General features: G+C 53.6%; 1 protein-coding gene across 1 annotated transcript in view; it reads right to left on the bottom strand.

Annotated features, from left to right (window-relative positions):
• The window catches only part of MYRF (myelin regulatory factor), a 44,122-nt gene that overhangs the window by 17,186 nt on the left and 7,969 nt on the right, over positions 1-18,967 (bottom strand). Inside the window, exons 2-7 of the mRNA XM_058026096.1 lie at positions 9,407-9,494; positions 8,324-8,650; positions 5,730-5,791; positions 3,036-3,357; positions 2,449-2,621; positions 2,099-2,222 (exon numbers count right to left, since the gene is read on the bottom strand). Of these exons, the coding sequence (XP_057882079.1) occupies positions 2,099-2,222; positions 2,449-2,621; positions 3,036-3,357; positions 5,730-5,791; positions 8,324-8,650; positions 9,407-9,494 (1,096 nt within the window). The remainder of the gene's footprint in view (positions 1-2,098; positions 2,223-2,448; positions 2,622-3,035; positions 3,358-5,729; positions 5,792-8,323; positions 8,651-9,406; positions 9,495-18,967) is intronic.

Raw genomic sequence — 18,967 nt, forward strand, 5'->3', positions numbered from 1 at the left:
CTGGGGACAGCTTCCAGCAGAAACCAGACTGGGAATGGCTGCTCCTTGGAAGCTAAACTGGGAGAATAATTATGGATCCTGATGTGGATGCTGCTCGTTTGCTGAGGACAAGCAAAAGCAGAAAAAAAAGAGACAATTCCCACCTGTCAAATTTGAGTTAACCAGCCTAAAAATGCCATTATAGGAGCAAGGAAAGATGGATTTTTTTAGTGTGTTTCTCATAGATTATCCCAGGAAAGTGCTGCACCAGGAGAATGAAGGGATGCTCCATTTAAAAAGAGATGTAGGTCCAGTTTGGACAGGAGCAGGAAGAGTCCCCTGAGGTAACGTGGAGCTAAAAATTAATCAATCAACCTTTAACCCTTAATTCTGCTCAAATCCAGCACCACAACAAAGCCCACGTGGCTTCCTCAAATCCCCACGGAGTCACCTCAATGGAATTTATTCCTTACACAACAGCATGACGACCTAAATGCCCCAGGAGTGGGTTTGCTCTGGCTTTTACCCTAAATCCTGAAAGCAGGCACTAGGGAAATGATCCTAAGATCCAGAGGGCAGGGCTGGTTTTGTAGATGTTCTCCGGCAACTCCTCTGTGTCCAGCAGAAAATATCATGGAGTTTGTCTCTGCCAATCCACCTGGGGACAGCAGGGTGCATGGAAATCTCTGGAACTGGGATAGAAATGCCTGGAAATGGCACGGGATAGGCTGTGATGTGTTTGGGATGGAAAAACATTTTCCCAGAGCAGGAAGCAGCAAGAAGGAAAAGGGAGGCTGGAAAACCAAAGGATAAGAGGTGACGTGTCCAGACAGAGGTCAGAGGAGGTGGCAGTGGAATTCCTGCACATGGAAGAGGGATTTGGGGACAGGATCCATGGGAGATGCTCAGCTTTCCCCATCCCACCATCCAGAGGGAGCAAACTGGTGCTGGAGAACAGGGAAAGGTGCAGGATGTCTTTGGAGCTGCTGATATTCTTATATGGGAATGGCTTGGTCAACCAGAAGGAATTGTCTTCCCAAATCATCCCTCTCCTGCTGTGGGGTGGGAAAACAGCCACAGAGTCCAAAAGAGGCAACCAGCTCCAATAGAGAATTCCCTGCCCTGGCACCCATCATGAAAGACGGGATAAAATTCCCCGCCCATTCCCACCATGAAAGATGGGATAAAGAGTGGATGAGCAGATTTTGTGGGAAAGCTGGGACTCTGCCCCCACTCTGGGAGTCCTTGGCTCCCATTCCCAGGCAAAGTGTGATCATAGCCCAGGGTTATCCACAGGTACCAGAGCATTCCCTGCTCCATGTCCCCCACAGGACCCCAGCTGGCTGTGTGGAAAGAGGAGGGAGGGAATTGGGAGGGAACAGAGGGTCCCTGGGAGGTTCCTGGAAGCCATCCCACTGCTTGCCAGCTCTTTGTCACCTCCCAGGAATGCAGGGAGGATCCAGAGTGGTTTCCTCCTGAGCACTCCTCCTTCCCTGTGTGCTGTCTCCACCCTCTGCTGCCTCAATTCCCAGCCCACCTTCCCGCTTCTCTCTTCCCTGTCTTGATCATCCCAACCTCCCTCTCTGCCACTTCCTAGATTTCCTAAATCCCTTCACCTCTTTTTCCTTCCTCCTCTGCCCCCTCAACCATTCCCACTCCTCCTCCTCCTCCAGGTCCTTTCCACACTGCTCAAGCTGCCCTGAAGTGGCTCTGGATGACCTCCAGCCTCCCACACTAAGATTTCTCAATCCTAAATTTAAAATCCAGGACCCTGGCAAACCTAGGGAGGGGGAAAAGGTGCTGCTCATCCAAACTTTCCTCAGGACAAGGCCGGATTTGCCAATAAAGCCCTCCATGGTGAGCAAGGTCTGAGTGGCTCTGGAATTGTTACCAAAGCTGCTGAAATGCCTTCTGCTATTCCTTAATTATCCATAAAAGGTGTGGAGGAGCAAACTTCCCAGTAGGGAAGGGGCAATGGGGAGCATTACCTCCACCACAAAGCCCAGCCCAAGCAGATCCTTATCCCATATTTCGAGTGGGATTCTCCCAACACCAGTGGCTTGCCAATTGCACAATGAATGTGGATCCCATGTTCTCCAGCGGTGAGGGAATTACTCACAGCTCCTTGTAGTTGGCATCATACAGAGTTGCCCACTTGTTCTGCTGGTGTGGCTGCCACTTGATGGACTGGAAGTTGGGATCCAGGTAGGAGCCATTCAGGCTGTCATTATCCTGAATCAGGCCTGTGGGGAACAGTTAAAATGGATTAAATCCCGATTTTACTTGCCGGGCTGAGTATCCAGAGGGGTGGGAGACCAAGGAAGCGATGGGCACTGCCTGAAGCTTCCTTCCTTCTGCTGGGGCAGCACCAGATCCAGGGAGAATCCCACAGGCTGGCAAGCTCTGCAGCCATCCTCCCTCCTGCCAGGCCCCTGGCCCAGGGCTGGAATTCAGGGGATAACGGGGTACCTGGAGAGAGCGCTCCCGGCTGGTGCCACGGCGGGGTCTGGACGCGGTCGGGGTTGAGCGGCACCGATCCCATGCCCGGCTCCTGCTTGATCAGCCCATTGAGCATCTGGGCATTGAGGGTGTTGGGAGGGGACTCGGAGTGTTTCCGCTTCTTGGCGGGATGCACCGGGAGGCTGCGGATACCGCGGGAACAATCAGCAGGGAACGGAGGGTCGGGAGGTGACAACCCCACAGCCAGGACAAGCGGGATCTCATGGGGAATGGCGAGTCAGGAGGTGACAACCCCACAGCCAGGACAAGCAGGATTTCACATGGAAAACTCAACATTCCCACAGTGCTGTCCCACCTTATCCCACACTGCTGAGTCTGGGTCACCACTTGGGCTGAGCCACATCTTTAAATCCACAGAATCTCAGAATGGTTTGGTTGGATGAGACCTTAAAGCTCATCCGGTTCCAACCCCTCTCCATGGGCAGGGAACCTTCCACAGATTTCCCGTGTTTGTTCCCACCACCCAACCCCACACTTGAGGCAACCCACACACCTCCAGCTCCCATTCCCTCACCCCTGCCATTCCCAGGCCTTACTCTGCTCCGTGCTGCTGGAGGAGCTGGTGCAGCATCTGGGATTGCTGGGCATGGTGCAGCTCGGTGGGCGCCATTCCCGGCCCGACGCTGTACGGAGGCATCAGGGGCTCGGCCTTCAGGAACATATCCCGCTGCAGGCCGGGAAAGTGGGAATTGTGCTGCGGCTGCAGGGGGTGAGGGGGCGGCGGGGGCGGTGGAGGGGGACCCTGGAGGTGAGGGGGGGGAGGAGGAGGCGGCGGAGGAGGAGGAGGATGCTCCAGGCGGGAAGGGGGAGTAATGTGACACATATTTTCGGGAGTCATGGTCCGGAGGAGGTGAGGATCTGGAAAGGAAGAAAGAGCCAAAGTCAGGAGTGTCCTGATCCCACTGACCCAGTTATCTTGGATTCTCAGGCTGGATGAGGCTTGGAACAACCTGGGCTAGGGAAAGCGTCCCTGCCCATGGCAGGGGGTTGGAATGGGATAAGCCTTAAGGCCCTTTTCCACCCAAACCATTCCAAGATTCTATCATCCCATGGGACAGCAGTGAGGGAGAAGAGTCAATGGAATTACCTGAACACCCCCAGCACTTCCAGGGAGGATTTCTGAGGGGGCACTTTAAACATTTTAACTGAAACCAAGAGGAGACTTTGATCCCAGAATTTAAATAGATAAAAAGGGATATTCAAATGTGATTCCACCTTTCTCCTCCTCCATTTGGAATGGGATACTAAAGCCATTCTATAATTAGGGTGGATTTGACTACAACAGCACGAATAGAAATGTTTTGGGTGTGGAGGGACATGCAAATCCATGTCCCTTCCTGCTCTGCTCCTCAACACCTCAACATTCCAGATCCACTCCCTTCCATGGGCAGGGACACCTTCCACTATCCCAGGTTGCTCCAACCCATGTCCAATCTGGCCTGGAACACTTCCAGGGATGAGGCTGTCACAGCTTCTCTAGGAAATCCATTCCAGTGCCTCACTGCCCTCACAGGGAAGAATTCCTTCCCAACGTCCCTCTGGTAGTGGGAAGCCATTCCCGCTTGTCCTGACATTCCATGTCCTTGTCCAAAGTCCCTCTCCAGCCTCCTTTTTCTTCACCAGGACAAAGCCCATCTGTTTTTCCAGCCTTCCCCTGATATTTGCATCAACCCGTGCCTTCAGGTGTCCCCACAGAACACTGCAATCCCAGCAGGAATGAGGGACTGACTCCTGGGATGTGAGGAAACTGCGGGGTAGGAAGAGACGGTGACTCTGTTTTAAATGCAAGACAAAGCTTCTTCATGCTCCAATGTGGAAAACCAGCTAGAAAAGCATCCAGGGACTGGCCAAGCCAGGCACAGCCTCAGGGAACACCGAGAGGGACGGCTGGGAAGGATCTGCTGGATCTTTGCAGGCTGAGCTGGATGGACTTTGGCCTCAGAACACCCAGGCAGGGGTTGAGTAATGAGGCCAAAGCGCTTGACCAGGAATGGGAAAACTCCTCCCGTCAGAAGGTCTGGAAAATTGGAATGTGTTTGCACTGGGTCCTCCTGCTGAAGGCTGCCAGGGCAGGGCTGCTTTCACCCATCCTGCTCCCTCTAAGGTGTTCTGCTTCCCCCTGGGACCTCTCAGTGCCTTTTCCACACACATGGAACCGGATTCCTCCTTCCAGGCTCATTCCTGGGCCAGCCTTCCTTTGGGAGCTTCCTCAGAGACAGCCCAGCCAAGGATAGGCAAGTGATGTGCTTGCCCAAGGCATTCCCAAACTGAGGGAAAAATCATCTCCAGGAATGTGATTCCAGCTTTGTGGGTGCCCTTCGGAGCCTCCTCTCCTTCCCAACTGAGCTCCGAGCACTCCAAAGCTGCTCTCCCCATGGTGAGCAGCCCGGCCTCTTTGTTATATTTAAGGAAGGGCCAGGAGGAATTCCAGGGATTTTTTTAGCAAGATAAACAGAACTCTTGACCTCTTCCATCAAAAAAAAAAAAAAAAAAAAAAAGAGGAGCAGGCGCTGTTCCCGGTGGGGACTGGGCTGGAGCCTGGGGAAGAGGAGGGTGCTCCTGCCGAGGGGGAAGGGAGACCAGGACAACCTTCCCTCCTTCCTTCCCAAGGAGTTTTTCCATGGTAGAACAGTGAAGGTCACCAAAGGGACCAAACAGCCTGGGTACCCTGCAGACACCCTGGAGGGGTCCCAGCTCCCTGTGCCATTTCAGTGGGAGCGGGAGATCCTCGGGATCAGCTGGAGGGGAGGGAAAGGCTGGGAAGGAACTTACTGGAGAATGGCGGGTTCATGGCTGCCTCCCAGAGCCAGGTTCCATGTCAGGGACGCGCTCCCGCTCCGTGTTCCCGCGGCAGAGGGCAGGACGAGGGGGACGGCGGGCTCCACATCCCACCCTGCCACGCTGTCCCCGCGCCCACGGATCCCCACCACGGATTCAGTGCCCGTGGATTCTGGATTCCCACCACGGATTCCGTGTCCGTGGACTCCCAGCTCTCCTTCTGTGCCGGTCCCTCTCCCCCTTTCCAGAGCCAGGAGCGGAACAATGGGCGAAAGCTGAGGGATATTTACTAACTGATAATCTCCCCACGTAGTGCAGCCGCCTGTTTTCTCCCGGCTGATAAAGATTGCAGAGCCAACCACTTTCACGGAATAAAAAGGGGGTGGATGCTGGATTTGGGGTTTGGATTAGGATTCTTTTTCCTCCCTCTTTTCCCTTTTTGAAGCACTTACCATTCACCTGCTGAGGGGAGTAGGCTTCCGATCCGGAATCCGGGGGAGAGTCCGGCAAAGTGCTGTGGAGCAATGGGAAAAGAGAAGGGGAAGTCATTTTAATCCAGCTTCCAGCACAACCAAGAGGTCTAGGTGGATTCAATCACCCTCCAGGATCTGGCAGGGGAATCCCAGGTGCACCTGCAGCAGATCCCAGACACCCTGAGTGTGTCCATCACTGTCACAGGTTCCACTGGAGCTCCGGAACAGGGACGTTCTGTTGAGCTGACAGTGACAATTCCAGGGAAAAGAAGCCAAACAAATTTATCTGCTTCCCAGGGAAAGGTGTGCTTCCCATGGAAATGTCAATCAGTGATCAAGTGGAATGGACAGAGGTCCCTCCCCATCCCGGGAAGCTGTTCCAGGCCAGGATAGAAAAGGTTTGGACCAGCCTGGGATAGTGGAACATGTCCCTGCCCATGGCAAGTGCTGGGACTGAATGAGCTTTACAGTCCCTTCACATCCAAATAATTCCATGATTCTATGAAATGAGAGGCTCTGGGAAGCTCATGGAATGGATTTTGCCTGTACAAACCTAAGCACCACCACAGCTCCTGCTGTATTCCCCTGGATATATTCCAGCATCACCAGGAGCAGGATTTGGCCCTGATTATGAAATACAATAAAAAAAAAAAAGTGGGAGCTCCCAGCTGCCTTTTCCAGCACATCCATGGCTAGGGATGGCAGGATCAGGTCATATGTGGTGGCACGGCAGGGACAGGGAGGGAGACCATGGCACATTCCCATTCTCCATGGGAATTCTTTTCCATTCACCCATCCTACCCCATCAGCTTTATGGATGTGAAATAACCCCAGACAAATCCCAGTGCTTCCTGGATGAAAGCCAGATGAAAAGCAAATAAATTTTGGGAAAGGGAGGAAAAGCACAGGACACATTGCTCCAACTCTGCTCCTGAAAGCACCCACAATTCCAACTGGGAACCAGGATGCAGGATCTTCAAGGAGCAGAGAAGCTCAAGGCCCATTGATTGGATTCTCCACGGGAAGTTGCACACAGTAGGGGCTGAAGAGGGCTGAGGTAGGGTGATCCCAAAAAACCTCTTGCCATGCTTCCCTCATCCTCCACCTTCCCTTGGAGCACCTTTCCATCACTCCCTTCCCAGCCTTATTTCCAGGCTCCTTGCCATGTGGGATCTGAGTTCATACTGTATTTCCTATGGATTTATCCGGATTTATGCAGCAGCAAGCCAAGTCTCCGCCAGTAACAAAAGGGAACAGCACAATTCAAGGAATCCAGGAGGCTGGAAAAGGTGGTCACTGCAGAATTCCCACTGGGAGGTAGTGTGGCTGTGCCCAGTCCAAGGGAAGGGTTTGTTGGTATCCATCACATTGTCCCTGAGCACAGGATGGGATGCTTGGGCCAGGAAGTGAGCTCCATTATCCTTATGTGTCTCTTGCAGGATATTCCATGATTCTCCACCGGGAAAAGCCTGGCACAAGAGGGTGAGAGTCATTCTGGGATGCCGAGGGAATGCTGCCATCAAAGCTGACTCAGTTCAGCTACATCCAAACTAGGTCTCCACCTCTGACAGCAAGGTGTGATCCTTACTTATGACATTCCGCAGAATTCCAGACCCATCCAGAAGAAAAGGACATAACAAGGCATCTCTTCACGCTTTTGATTCCCCCTAAGCTCCAGGTATCCTTCTGGGATCGCTGCAAGGGAAAACCCCCTAGTCTGGGAATAAAAGAAAGGCAGATTTTTTTCTTTCAGCTTTCTGGGATGTCTTTCCAAGTTCATTCAAAGGGTGAAAGTTGTTGACTGAGTGTTCCCAAATTTGGGAATCCCCACGTTGTGCTTGCTGGCAACACTAGAGGGCACAAGGCAGAGGGAGAAGAACCATCCCGGCCTCACTCTCCTTTCATCCATAATCCATCCCATGGGAGAAGGCTGTCCAGAACCATCACCACCTAAAGATCCAGGCTGGAGCACAGCACAGCACCGTGGGATGTTACTGATCCCTCCCTTCCATCCTGGAGAGCAGGAACCACATTCTTTCTCCTCCTGGGAATAACTCTCCAGCTGGGTCCATCAGCAATCTCAGAACCTGCCCTTCCTCTTCCCCAGAGCTTGTTGAACAGGACACATCCTGATCCAGGACACAGCTCAGATCCATCTTCTCCTTCTCTGGAGCGGAGCATCTACATCATCAGGCCATGAGAAGAACATCTCCCTGCCCAGTGTAGTGAATTATCCTCTGGGATAGTCATGGCAACATCCCAGAGGCTGAGTTCCATCCCAGAGACTGAATTTTGTCTTGTTCCAGTTTATTCTGTGTCTCTTCCTCCTTAAAAACTGCTCCAATGTTCTCCCACCTGCAGATGTCCAGCAGAGGTATCCAATACTCTACAATGGCATGGGGGATGGTCCCAAAAAACCTTCTGGGAAGCTTCAGGAGCTCCACTCGCCCAAAACCAAGCACTTATCACAGAGCCACGCTGCCACAGCTCCGTGGGACCCTGCAAGTGCCACCAGCCTGAAGGATCCTCCATGCCAGCGCCCACCCTTATCCCGCCACCCCATTACCACTCACCCAGGTGCGTAGGAGGCCTTGGGCTCTGACTTGATTGGAGGCACCACGCTGCTCAGGCAGTGGCCAGGCAGGAAGCCCTTGGGCACCACCATGCCGTTGTTGTTGTTGCAGTTGAGGTGCGCTCCGTAGGCGGCTCCGCAGGGAGCGGCCAGGAGGGGCCCATGGCGGATGGGGAGCTGGCTGCCGGCCGCAGGGAGGTGGAGGGCAGCGCTGGGAGAGGGATTGCTCACGCTGCCGATGGAGCTGCCGGGAGGAGCGGGGATGCCACTGGAGCTGGAGGGCTGGGGGTGCGTGTAGCTGGCGGGAGCAGGGATCTCAGGGAAGCAGCTGAGGGAGAAAACGGGACAACGTCAGGGCAACGAGACAGTGAGACTGATGGAAGAGTCCAAAATCCACCCAAGAAGTTCTGAAGTGCCCAGGACATCAAGCTCAAGGAATGTGTAGCCAGCAGGATGTGCTCACTGTGCTCCAGCTTTGCAGACCAGCCATGCCAAAGATCCCCACCCTGCTCCCAGATTCCCTTGGTCTCCAGGTCTGCTCTGTCCTCCTTCCCAAAGTTGGGGTACACAGGGAGATCCTTCCCTTCTGCAAACTCATGTAGTCCTGGGGATTTAATCTGAGCTCCCAGTGCTCTGATTAAGGCAAAGTGTTTATGGTACCCTTGTGGGGGATAAAGGGATGGAAAAAAAAAAGACCGGGAAAATCTGAAGGTAAGAAGCCAGGAAGAGACGGGAAAAAGAGCTGGGAATGATAGAGGAGCAAAGAGAAATCCAGGAAGACTCTGGGGAGGCAGAGGTGATTCCTAAATGATTCCTCACATTTCAGGGCTGGAAACTGCTCAACAGGTTTCCAGAGAAGCTGTGGCTGCCCCATCCCTGAAAGTGTTCCAGGCTGGGCAGGGCTTGGAGTAACCTGGAATAGTGGAAGGTGTCCTGTCCATGGCAGGGTGGAACAGGATGGGCTTCAAGGTCCCCTCTGACCCAAAGGTTCCTTCCTACCCAAACCATTCCAGGCTTCTGTGATTTCTCCATGGAAAAATCACAAGGAACACTGTTCCTGCTGCAGAGCAAGGGAAGCACTTACATCTCTGGAGAGTCTTCCTTGCTGATGTACTCTTCCAGGATGCTGGTGTCGATGTTGGATGGTTCCAGAGCTCCATTAATGTCGTGGCCTGGAGGGGAGAGGAGGTGGAAGCATGAGCCAGGTGAAAGAGAGGAAAGGGCCTTGGAAACACCACCAGACCCTTACACAGTCAAGGAACTGATCTGAGAATCATGGAATAATGGAATGGGCTGGAAGGGACCTTAAAGATCATCTCATCCCACCCCCCTGCCACGGGCAGGGATGACTCACTAGATCAGCAGATCCCTGGGGATTGCCAGCTGTCCATACCCACTGCATCCCAGTGTAAAGCCTCATCCCAGGGGACGGGGCATGTGGGACAAGCCAGGGCAGGGACACAGACACATGGTGGGAACCAGATTCTTTGGGATCCTTTCCAACTCAGGACATTCTATGATTCCCTTTGGACCCTTTGCAGAACACTGGAATTCTCCACCACAACCTGGATCAACCCCCGACCTTCCTCCCTCTCCTCTGCCCCATGGGCAGGCTGTGGATTTCCCTGTCCTTTCTCCAGAGGGCTCCTCCTCCCCTCCCTGCCCTGTTCCAGGGAAGCTGGGCAGGGTTTGTTGACAGAAAATCCTTCCTTTATCTGTCTCTCCCAAGTGGGAGTCCGGAGGCCGCCGGGGCCAGAGCCAGACCGCGGTGCCAAAGGCACGGCCAAGAAAATGGAAGAGAAGATCCAACTCCCCCTGCTCTGATAAGGAACTCAGTGAAAGACCATCCCGAAAGACCCCACGTGAAAGCCCAGGAGAAGCCCCTGCCCGCCTGGATCCCCCAGCTTCTCGGGAAAGGTCACTTGCTGATCTGCAAGGGCCGGCCCGGGGGGCTCCAGCCCACCCCGGCCAATTGCAGCTCTCCCTCTGCAAATCCCTTTCATACCAAGACAGGCAAATCGGCAGAAATAAATCCAGCTAGGAATTCTGCCAAGCGGACAGGGTGTGTGTGGATACAGGGAGCTCTGCCTCACAAACCTTGGCTGGAGGGGGGGAAAATCCCGGGGGACCGTTCGTTTCTGGGACATCTCCGTGGCAGAGCCCAGGACCTGGGGACAGGGTGAGGGTGTTGCTGCACGTGAACAGAGGAGCAGGATGTGAACATCTGGAGCAGACACATGATGCTGCTTCCAGGTGAGCACTGAGGTGAGGAGAGGATGGAGCAGGCAGAGCCTCCGGGATCTCCATCATATCCCATATGGAGTTGCAGATCCCAAGGGAGCACAGGGTTTGCTTCTGTCCCTCCACTGTGACAGCCACATCCTATCCTGAAGTTCCTGGGATGTGGTAGCTCCACCCTCGGAGTTATGGGAGCTCACTGATGGCCATCCATGTGTCCCTTGCTCATCCCTAAGGATCTCTGCCATAGCCCACGCCCAACACTTCAGCACAAACACATCTCCCAAGGCACCTCTTCAAGCCCTCACTGTCATCCCATAAAATTCCTGAAACCTCCTGCCAGGGATGAGCACTCCAGGAGGGTGGGAACCCTCCCTGTGCTCCGTTGCCTCCCTCTAGCAAGAAAAAAAACCACAGGCTATAAATCACAGCATGCCTGTGGCAAACACCCACCCCAAAGGCCATGAGGAAACTTGTCCTCGTCCCAAGTTTCGGCACTGGGATCCACGATCAAAGCAGCAAAAGGAGCACTTGGCCAATTTTTGTGACTCAGCCTGTCCAAGAAAAGTCCAACCCCAGCAGGTTTCCCTCACACCTCCAAACTCCAGGAGCTCCTCCTTCCTCCGTGGTGGAAGAGGAGCCCAGGAACCCTCCAGGATGAGAAGCCCTCTATAGACAGCAGGATGCTGTGCTTCCCAATTTTCTGAGGGTGCTGAGGCCCTGGAACAGGGTGCCCAGAGAAGCTGTGGCTGCCCCATCCCTGGAAGTGCTCCAGGCCAGGCTGGATGGGACCTGGAGCAACCTGGGACACTGACAGGTGTCCCTGCCCATGGCAAGATGGTACTGGATGAGCTTCACAGTCCTTCCAACTCAAACCATTCCAGGATTCATTTGCTTCCTCGAAGTCACCTTGGGGAGGTGAGATAAGCCCGGTGACATGAGCGGTGTGCCAGGGCTGGGGGGAGATGGGGCTGCCCACCAGAAATCAAGGACCTTCCTCTGCTCCAGGATAGTGGGATTTGCACAAATCCAGGGACATCAGGGCAGGGACAAGGAATGTCCCACCGCCCAGAGCTTCCATGCAGCCAGGCTCTGACCAAAGCCAGCTTAGGTGATTAATTAAAAGCTAATACTGCTCCATAGTCACGAGATCCCAAGGGGACAGGCATTCTCTCCCCCTCCCAAGTGGGGATTAGTGGGAAGCCACCGAGGAGGGGAGCTCAACACCCACATGGCTCTGCATGGGACAGGCTCCCACATCTCATCCCAGCAAAGAAAGATGGAGCAGCCCAGGAAAGCACTGAGCTCACCCATCCCAAACCTGCCAGGTTCCTACATCCCATCCTCCTCCCATCCCTGGCATTGCCACCCTGCTCTCCCACCATGTCACTGCTCCACTTTCCAACCCTTCTCTGGGAAAAGAGCCATGGCAATCCCAAAAAAACCCAAGCTCTGCCTGAAGAACAAGAAGTTAAAACCCTCAGCACCCTCCTCGTGAGCGGAGCCGGGCAGGCTGAGGCCCCCGGACGTGTGAGAATGTCAGGAATCCCAATGTTTGGACTGGTTTTCTCTGCCTTCCCCAAACCTCCAAACATGCTCCACATCCCAACAGAGGTGCTTCCCACCCCCCTGCCACCTCCTCCCTGCCCCAACCGGCTCGTCCCTCCTGGTGGCACCTTCCCAGCTCCTTGTCCCAGTTTAGGGTGCTCCCAGAGATGGGCACAGGGTCCATAGGGCTTGGAAAGAGTTAACAGAGCCTGGCCTCTGTGAACTGTCATATTTACAGGTCTGAGGGATTTAACCCGGAATTTTCCTGGAGTGATAGGCTGAGAAGTTTATGGAATTTCTATTTATAACAGTCCCCCCCTCCCTCTTCAATTCCTACTCTGTTGCCTGTCTTCAAACCACCCCTAATCCTGCCTGGGTCACCTGGGGGTGGGAGGAAGGGAGAGAGCTGGAGAACTTCATCCCGGGATGCGCTAACACGAACCAGATGTGGGAAGCTGGAGATGATGACGAGGTCAGCACTCTGCAGGGGCTGGGGAACATCAGCCAGGGGTGGGGGGACACTGGGGAGGAGGAGGAGGAGGAGAAAGAGCAGGAGAAGAGGCTGTGCCAAGCCCAGAGCTTCCCAGTGCCATTGGCGCCATGTACCAGAGAATTTTCAGGGAAAACTGAGGCGTGGAACAGCCTGGGAGGTGATAAAATACCCAAAATGGTGCACGGTGGAATAGGATCTGGAAACCTCAGGAGCTTCTGGTTCCATGCGGTCCCTCTCCTAATGGAGCATCTAGATAGGTGGGATAGATGGATAGATGGGCAGGACACAGAGCACGAAGCTCCAGCAGGAATGACCTGGGATGCCACAGCAGTGCCGGAGCCTGGCGAGGCGCAGAGCCCCGGCACACCCCGGGCTCTTCACGCCTGTGTCCGTGCACCAGGGCTGGGTTGTGCAATCCTGGGGCCAGGCTGCAGCATCGGCACATTCCCGGGGCCCCGCACCGCTCCTCACCCCCTTCTCCCTCCTGCCGTGTTTATCCTTCGGCCCGGGAGGATTGGCTGCTGGCCTGGCCCCGAGCACCAGGAATCCGCGCCGTGGCAAACAAACCAAACACCGCCTAAGCCTGGGCAGCCGCGCGGCCAGCGCTTGGCTTCGGAGCTTCTTCCCGTCCTGGACGGCTCTACCACGCGGGGAGGAGCTGCTCCAGCTGGGAAGAGCATCCCTCCCGCGCCTGCCACCTCAGCAAACCCAGAGACTTGGGACACACACCTGGACTAAGCTGCTTCCATAAGGAACAGCAGGATGACGTCCCTATTGCCACACGTGCCCAACCCTGGGCTGCTTCCATCCCTTCTGGTGACCCTGGAGGAGCCCCTGGCTCCCCCTGGATCCCAGCCCAGCATTCCTGCTTAATTAATGCTCTTTATTACCTGACTGGGATGATAACCAGCCCCCAAAGGGGGCTCCTGTAACCGGAGCGGGACACGGAGCCAGTGCTCCCACAGCTCCCCAAAGACCACCCCAGAGCAAAGTCCTGGCTGTCCAAGGCATTTCCAGGGGATCCCAGGCCTTATCTCTCATCCACAGCCCCTCTTCATCCCATTACTGTCATCCTTGGCTTCCCCCAGGAACATCACCCTTGAGCAATTTCCTTTGGATTAGGATACCTTTGGGATGTATCCCTACACATCCCAACCCAGCCCATGTCCCTTCCCATCACAGAAGGTGGGACTGTCCCAGGCAATGCTGAGGATCCCATACTGGGGACATTCCCCAGCCAGCCCATTCCCAAGGACAGTCCTGCCCTTCCAAAGCAAAGGGGCAGCTCCTGCATCCCTGCTCATACCAGACCAAAAAACACGAGGTCCAAATTCCAACTAATTCCACACCAAAAACACAGCCAAGGATGAGCTCTGGGATCTGTGGGATAAGATTCCAAGGAAAACACCAAACTGAGATAAGGATTTGGGGATTTGTGAGAATTTGGTTGTCATGGAATTTAAATGAACTAATCAACAGAGCAATGGATACGGGCTGGGAACAAACACATCCCACCAAACCTTCTGCATGGAGAGGCCAGGATTGTTCCCAGTACCTGACTCCCTCCTTCCTGTGAGCTCTTGGTGAGCTCCCAGCCAATATCCCAAATTCAACCCCTCTGCATTCCTAGAGAAACTATCCCATGCCAGACAGGGCAGGGTGCAGGGAAAGCAGTGATCAGGGATAGGGATACAGGACAGTAGGATTTAGCCAAATCCTCAGGCTGAGGGAGAAAAGAGATTTACAGGAAAGACTCAGGAGCAACAAGCTGGGTAACAGTGAGCCAGCTCCAGAGGCAAGAATAATTAACTGGCCTGGTGGGAAGTACAAGCAAATCCATGACAGGGGGTTGGAACTGGATGATCTTTCAGGTACTTTCCAACCCAAACCATTCCAGGATTCCCTAAATACCCAGTGTCCAGAGGCAGCAGCATCTCCCTGTTCCCTGGAAAGCTCTCTCTGCTCCTACATAACCCCACAACTCCTTAGCTTACATCCACAGATTAATATACTTGAAAAAAAGCACTTTTGGATGAGGTGGACATGGCCCTGGGAAACACCCCAGACTCAGGGATAAGGAGATAACACCCTCCATTCCCCACTCCCAAGAGGAGAAATGCTGGTAAGAGACATCCCAAGGCACAGGAAGCGTGAGGAGCCAGAGGAAATGATCCTGCTGTGCCATGGCAGGCCATGGGCACGTTCCTTGGGAAACTGCCGGAAGAGGAGGCAGAAAGGATGATCCTCCCTCCCAAACTTCCCTGAGCCCTCCTTCTGAGCACCTTCTCTCCTCTAATCCTCCTGGAATTTCCCCTCATCTCCCCTCACCAAAGCTGTCCTCCCTCCTGCATCCCTTTCTCGTGGCAGCTCCCCACCCTTGTCCTGGCCTTTCCCCCGCCCTTGCCAGCTGTGAACCTTGGCATGGATGGAGCCATTGTCCTGGGAGAACGGGGGCCGAGGAGGAGGAGGGGAAGGTGTGAGGAGGGACACAGAGGCGCGTTTGTCCCTGTCCCCGCGGCCGTCAATGCCGCGCTTGTCCATTCATGCTCTCCGAGGGCAGGAACAGCGGCTCCATTTGGGAGGCTCCAAGGTGCCTGCCCAGGGGGGCACATTGCCCTGTTTGTTTGGAGACAACGCCTTTATCTCCCTTCCCGGGATGAGGGTGTTGGAGCAGGGACAACAGGACCGCAGGAGGCCACTTCATCTGGCTGTGTGAGGCTGGGGCCTCATCCCTGGGGACAACAGGGATGGGGAAAAGCTCCTGAGGATCCTGCTGCTGAGGTGCCTCACCTGACCTTGTTTTATCCAGACTGCAGCTTTGGGGGGACAGGAGGGACATCTTCCATAGAATAACAGGATGTGGATGAGCTCCTAGACACTGCTATGGTGGTGAAGGTTCATATCCATATCCCAAACCATTCCCTCAGAGAGAATTATTGCCAGAATGGATAAAAAATTAATAATATAATAGCAGCTACATACCAGTGTCAAGAAGAGACTTGATCCACCTGCCCAGAGCTTTCCCATGTTGACAATGACCAGGAGAGGGAACACTCAAGGAACCACAAGGAGTTGACAAAGTTGATGGCAGATCCTGAGCTGTGATCCTGCTGCTCTCCTAGTTCCAAGCAAAGAACCCAGGGATGCAGTCCCTGGACACTGACCTCGATGCAGGGCAACACTGTGGCTCTGGAAAGGCTCTCAGGGAATCTGGAGAGCCAGGATGAGCCACAATCAGCCCAACTCTAAGACATCCACACCACACACAGAGGGAACTCAGGATAACTCAGGATTTGGAGAGGTGCTGCCTCTCCTGGAAACCCCTGCAGCACAAAACAATCCTCAGGGAGGGAGATTAAGAACAGAACAGCACCAGGATACAGGAGCAGAGGCAGCCAAGCATCGCCGGGAACACCGTGTCCAGATCGAACACATCATTCCCTCCCTTCCAGCTGGGAGGCACCAAGGTCTGTCCAGGCTGGACAATCTCCAGAGGAGGCTGGGAGGAAAAAGCAGACCCATTTATCTAGATGGGACGTTTTCCAGGGCTTGGGAAGGGCCACCCCAAGATTTGTGCAACCACCACGGATCTTTCACAAGGAGGAGCGTTGGGTCACCACGGTTTTCTTGCTGCTCACACAGTTGGGATGTCTGCTCCAGAGTTGTCTCCCAAGAAAATCATCACAAGGGGTGTCAAAACCCTTCCACAGCCACATGGCACAAATCTCCCAAGGAGGATCCCACTTTTCCCAGGATCTAGCATGACCAATAGAAGTAGGACAGGTCCAGGGCTGTCATTTCTGTCTCCATGGTCCCATGGCAGGGGGTGGAATTGGATGGTCTTTAAGGTCCCTTCCAAACCAAACCATTCCAGGATTCTACACAATTGAACTCACTATTGAAACCCCAAAATTCCCTAGGGATTATTGCCATGCTGGGTATTCCCACACCCACTTTTCACAGGGAACTGAGGTTTCTTTTTAAAAAAAAAAAAAACCTTGTTTGCCTTTTCTGACCAACTCTGAGCCATCCTGGAACATATTTCCTACTCCAGGGATTTAGCAAACACTTCCCAGACAATACAGCTGAGATACCAAACATGCTGCTTGGATCCCATCCATCCCGTGAGCTCCCTGGGTGTTCCCAGGATCACTTCAAAGCGCTGGGCAGGCTGGAGAGCCCCAAATCCAGAGGGAAGGCTCCTGGCATGATACCTGAGGATGTGCCATGGGGAGGAGAGGACCAGGAGGTCGCTTGGGAATGGGTGGGAATGAGTCGTGTCCAAATTAAATACCGGGCACGAGGATTTTCCTAGCAGAGACCCCCAGGAAGGGACTGGGGTCAAAAACATTCCAGAGGGACCTTCTTGGTCTCCACAACTCCCTGACAGGGAGCCAGGTGAGGGTCAGGCTCTGCTCCCAAGGAACGTGGGACAGGACAAAAGGAAATGGCTTCAAATGGCACCAGGGGAGGTTTAGGTTGGATATTAGGGAAAATTCCCTCGTGGAAAGGGTTGCAAAGCATCAGAACAGGCTCCAGTGGTGGAGTGCCCATCCCTGGAGGGATTTAAAATCTGTGTGGATGTGGCACTTGGGGACACAGGATAGTGGTGGCCTTGGTAGTGCACCACCAGGGGAATGGTTGGACTGGATGATCCCAGGAGGCTTTTCCAACCTAAATGACTCCATGATTCCATGATCTCTGCTCACATGGGGTGAAAGAAACTCCCAAGACTCCAGGCCTCTTGTTTCTGTTCAGTCGCCTCTGCAAGGGATTATATGGATACAAGAAAGGAAGAGGTGGCAAAGCCCTTTTCTCCTGGCAAAACAGGGATGGTGACCTCAATCTCATGGATACACTCTCTGTGGCAGTGGGGAAAAACCTCCAGAGCTAATCCCTGCTGCAACACAACTGGCACTGAGGGAAAAACACCTTCACAACATGAGAACGGGGAATGGTTCGACTCCGTGATCCTGCAGGGTTTTCCAACTTAAGCCTGACCGTTTACGGGTGGGAAATCCTGTAAAAATCCCTCTCAGTGATCATTCCTGACCTGTTGCATCCACAGCTGCCCACTGGATGTCCAGAGCCACACTACGTGTGCTTAAAAACCAGGAGGTAGGAAAGGCCCCTACCTTGACATTCCACAGCCCATCCTGCTGGACTGGGTTGAGTTTGTCCAGCTCCTCTTTCCGAGAACAGCAGCACAACTTCCAGCATCCAAACTCCTCATCCCGGGCTGTGAAAGCTGCTCCCAGTCTGCAGGCCCTCACAGGGCTGTTCCTTGTATCCCTCTGGCTCCTCAACACCATGAGGTGAATTTTGGAATATTTATCAACCAGCATGTGTTGGGTTGGAAGGGACCTTAAGGATCATACGGTGCCACCTTTTCCATGGACAGGGACGCTTCCCACTCATCCAGGTTACTCCAAGCCCTGTCCAATCCAGGCTTGGCCTTCCCTACAGATTAACCTCTCCATTCCAATACCCCTTCCCAAAACCTGAATTAAAACAAGACAAATCAGAGGGGACATGGACAGGTAGGATTTCCCCCTGCCCAGAACTCCTGGGATTTTGGGATAGATGGGATCTCATCTGGGAAAACCCCATGTCTGTTCAGGAGAGGGGCACTGACCGCATTATCAGCAAGCAGCCAACTGTAAAAAGGTTTGATGGCCCTTATAAAACTCCAATTTCCAACTTTTCCTTTACTTAAGCAGGTGTTTCATTCCCAATAAAGTCAAAGCATCCTTTTTAATGCTTCCACAAATCAATGTCCATAAACCCTGGCTAGTCATAACACAGGAGATAAGCCAAGATCCAGCAGGCTGATAAGATGTTTGCTTTCCTGTTTATGTGGATTTTGAGCAATTGGCATTCAGGATTAAAAGTCATAAATTATGCGGATGCCCCAACCTCTGGAAGTGTTCAAGGCCAGGTTGGACGGGGCTTGGAGCAACCTGGGATAGTGGAAGGTGTCCCTGCCCATGAAACAAGATGGGATTTAAGGTCCCTTCCAAACGAAACCATTCCAGGATTCTATAAATCAATGAATGAAACATCTAGTTCTTTGGATATCACACCTGAGTCTTCCAAAAATCCTGTTCCATGCGCAACCCACAACCTCTGCACTGTCTCCTTCCCTAAACTACTTGGGTAGGAAAACCAGAACAATTGCCACTCCATAGCAAAGTTTGGGTGATACCGAAGACTCCATGGAAAAAAAAAACAGGGAAAATCAAATCAACCCCAGCAAAAATCCCTTTAATGCCTGGCATTTACACCCAGGCTGGATCCAAGCACTCTGAGGCTGCTTAAAACTCTATCCTTGGCTTTTCCAGCCAGTTCTCCTCGCCACCACCACAA

This window comes from Melospiza georgiana, chromosome 6, assembly GCF_028018845.1.
Source record: "Melospiza georgiana isolate bMelGeo1 chromosome 6, bMelGeo1.pri, whole genome shotgun sequence".
Taxonomy (NCBI): domain Eukaryota; kingdom Metazoa; phylum Chordata; class Aves; order Passeriformes; family Passerellidae; genus Melospiza; species Melospiza georgiana.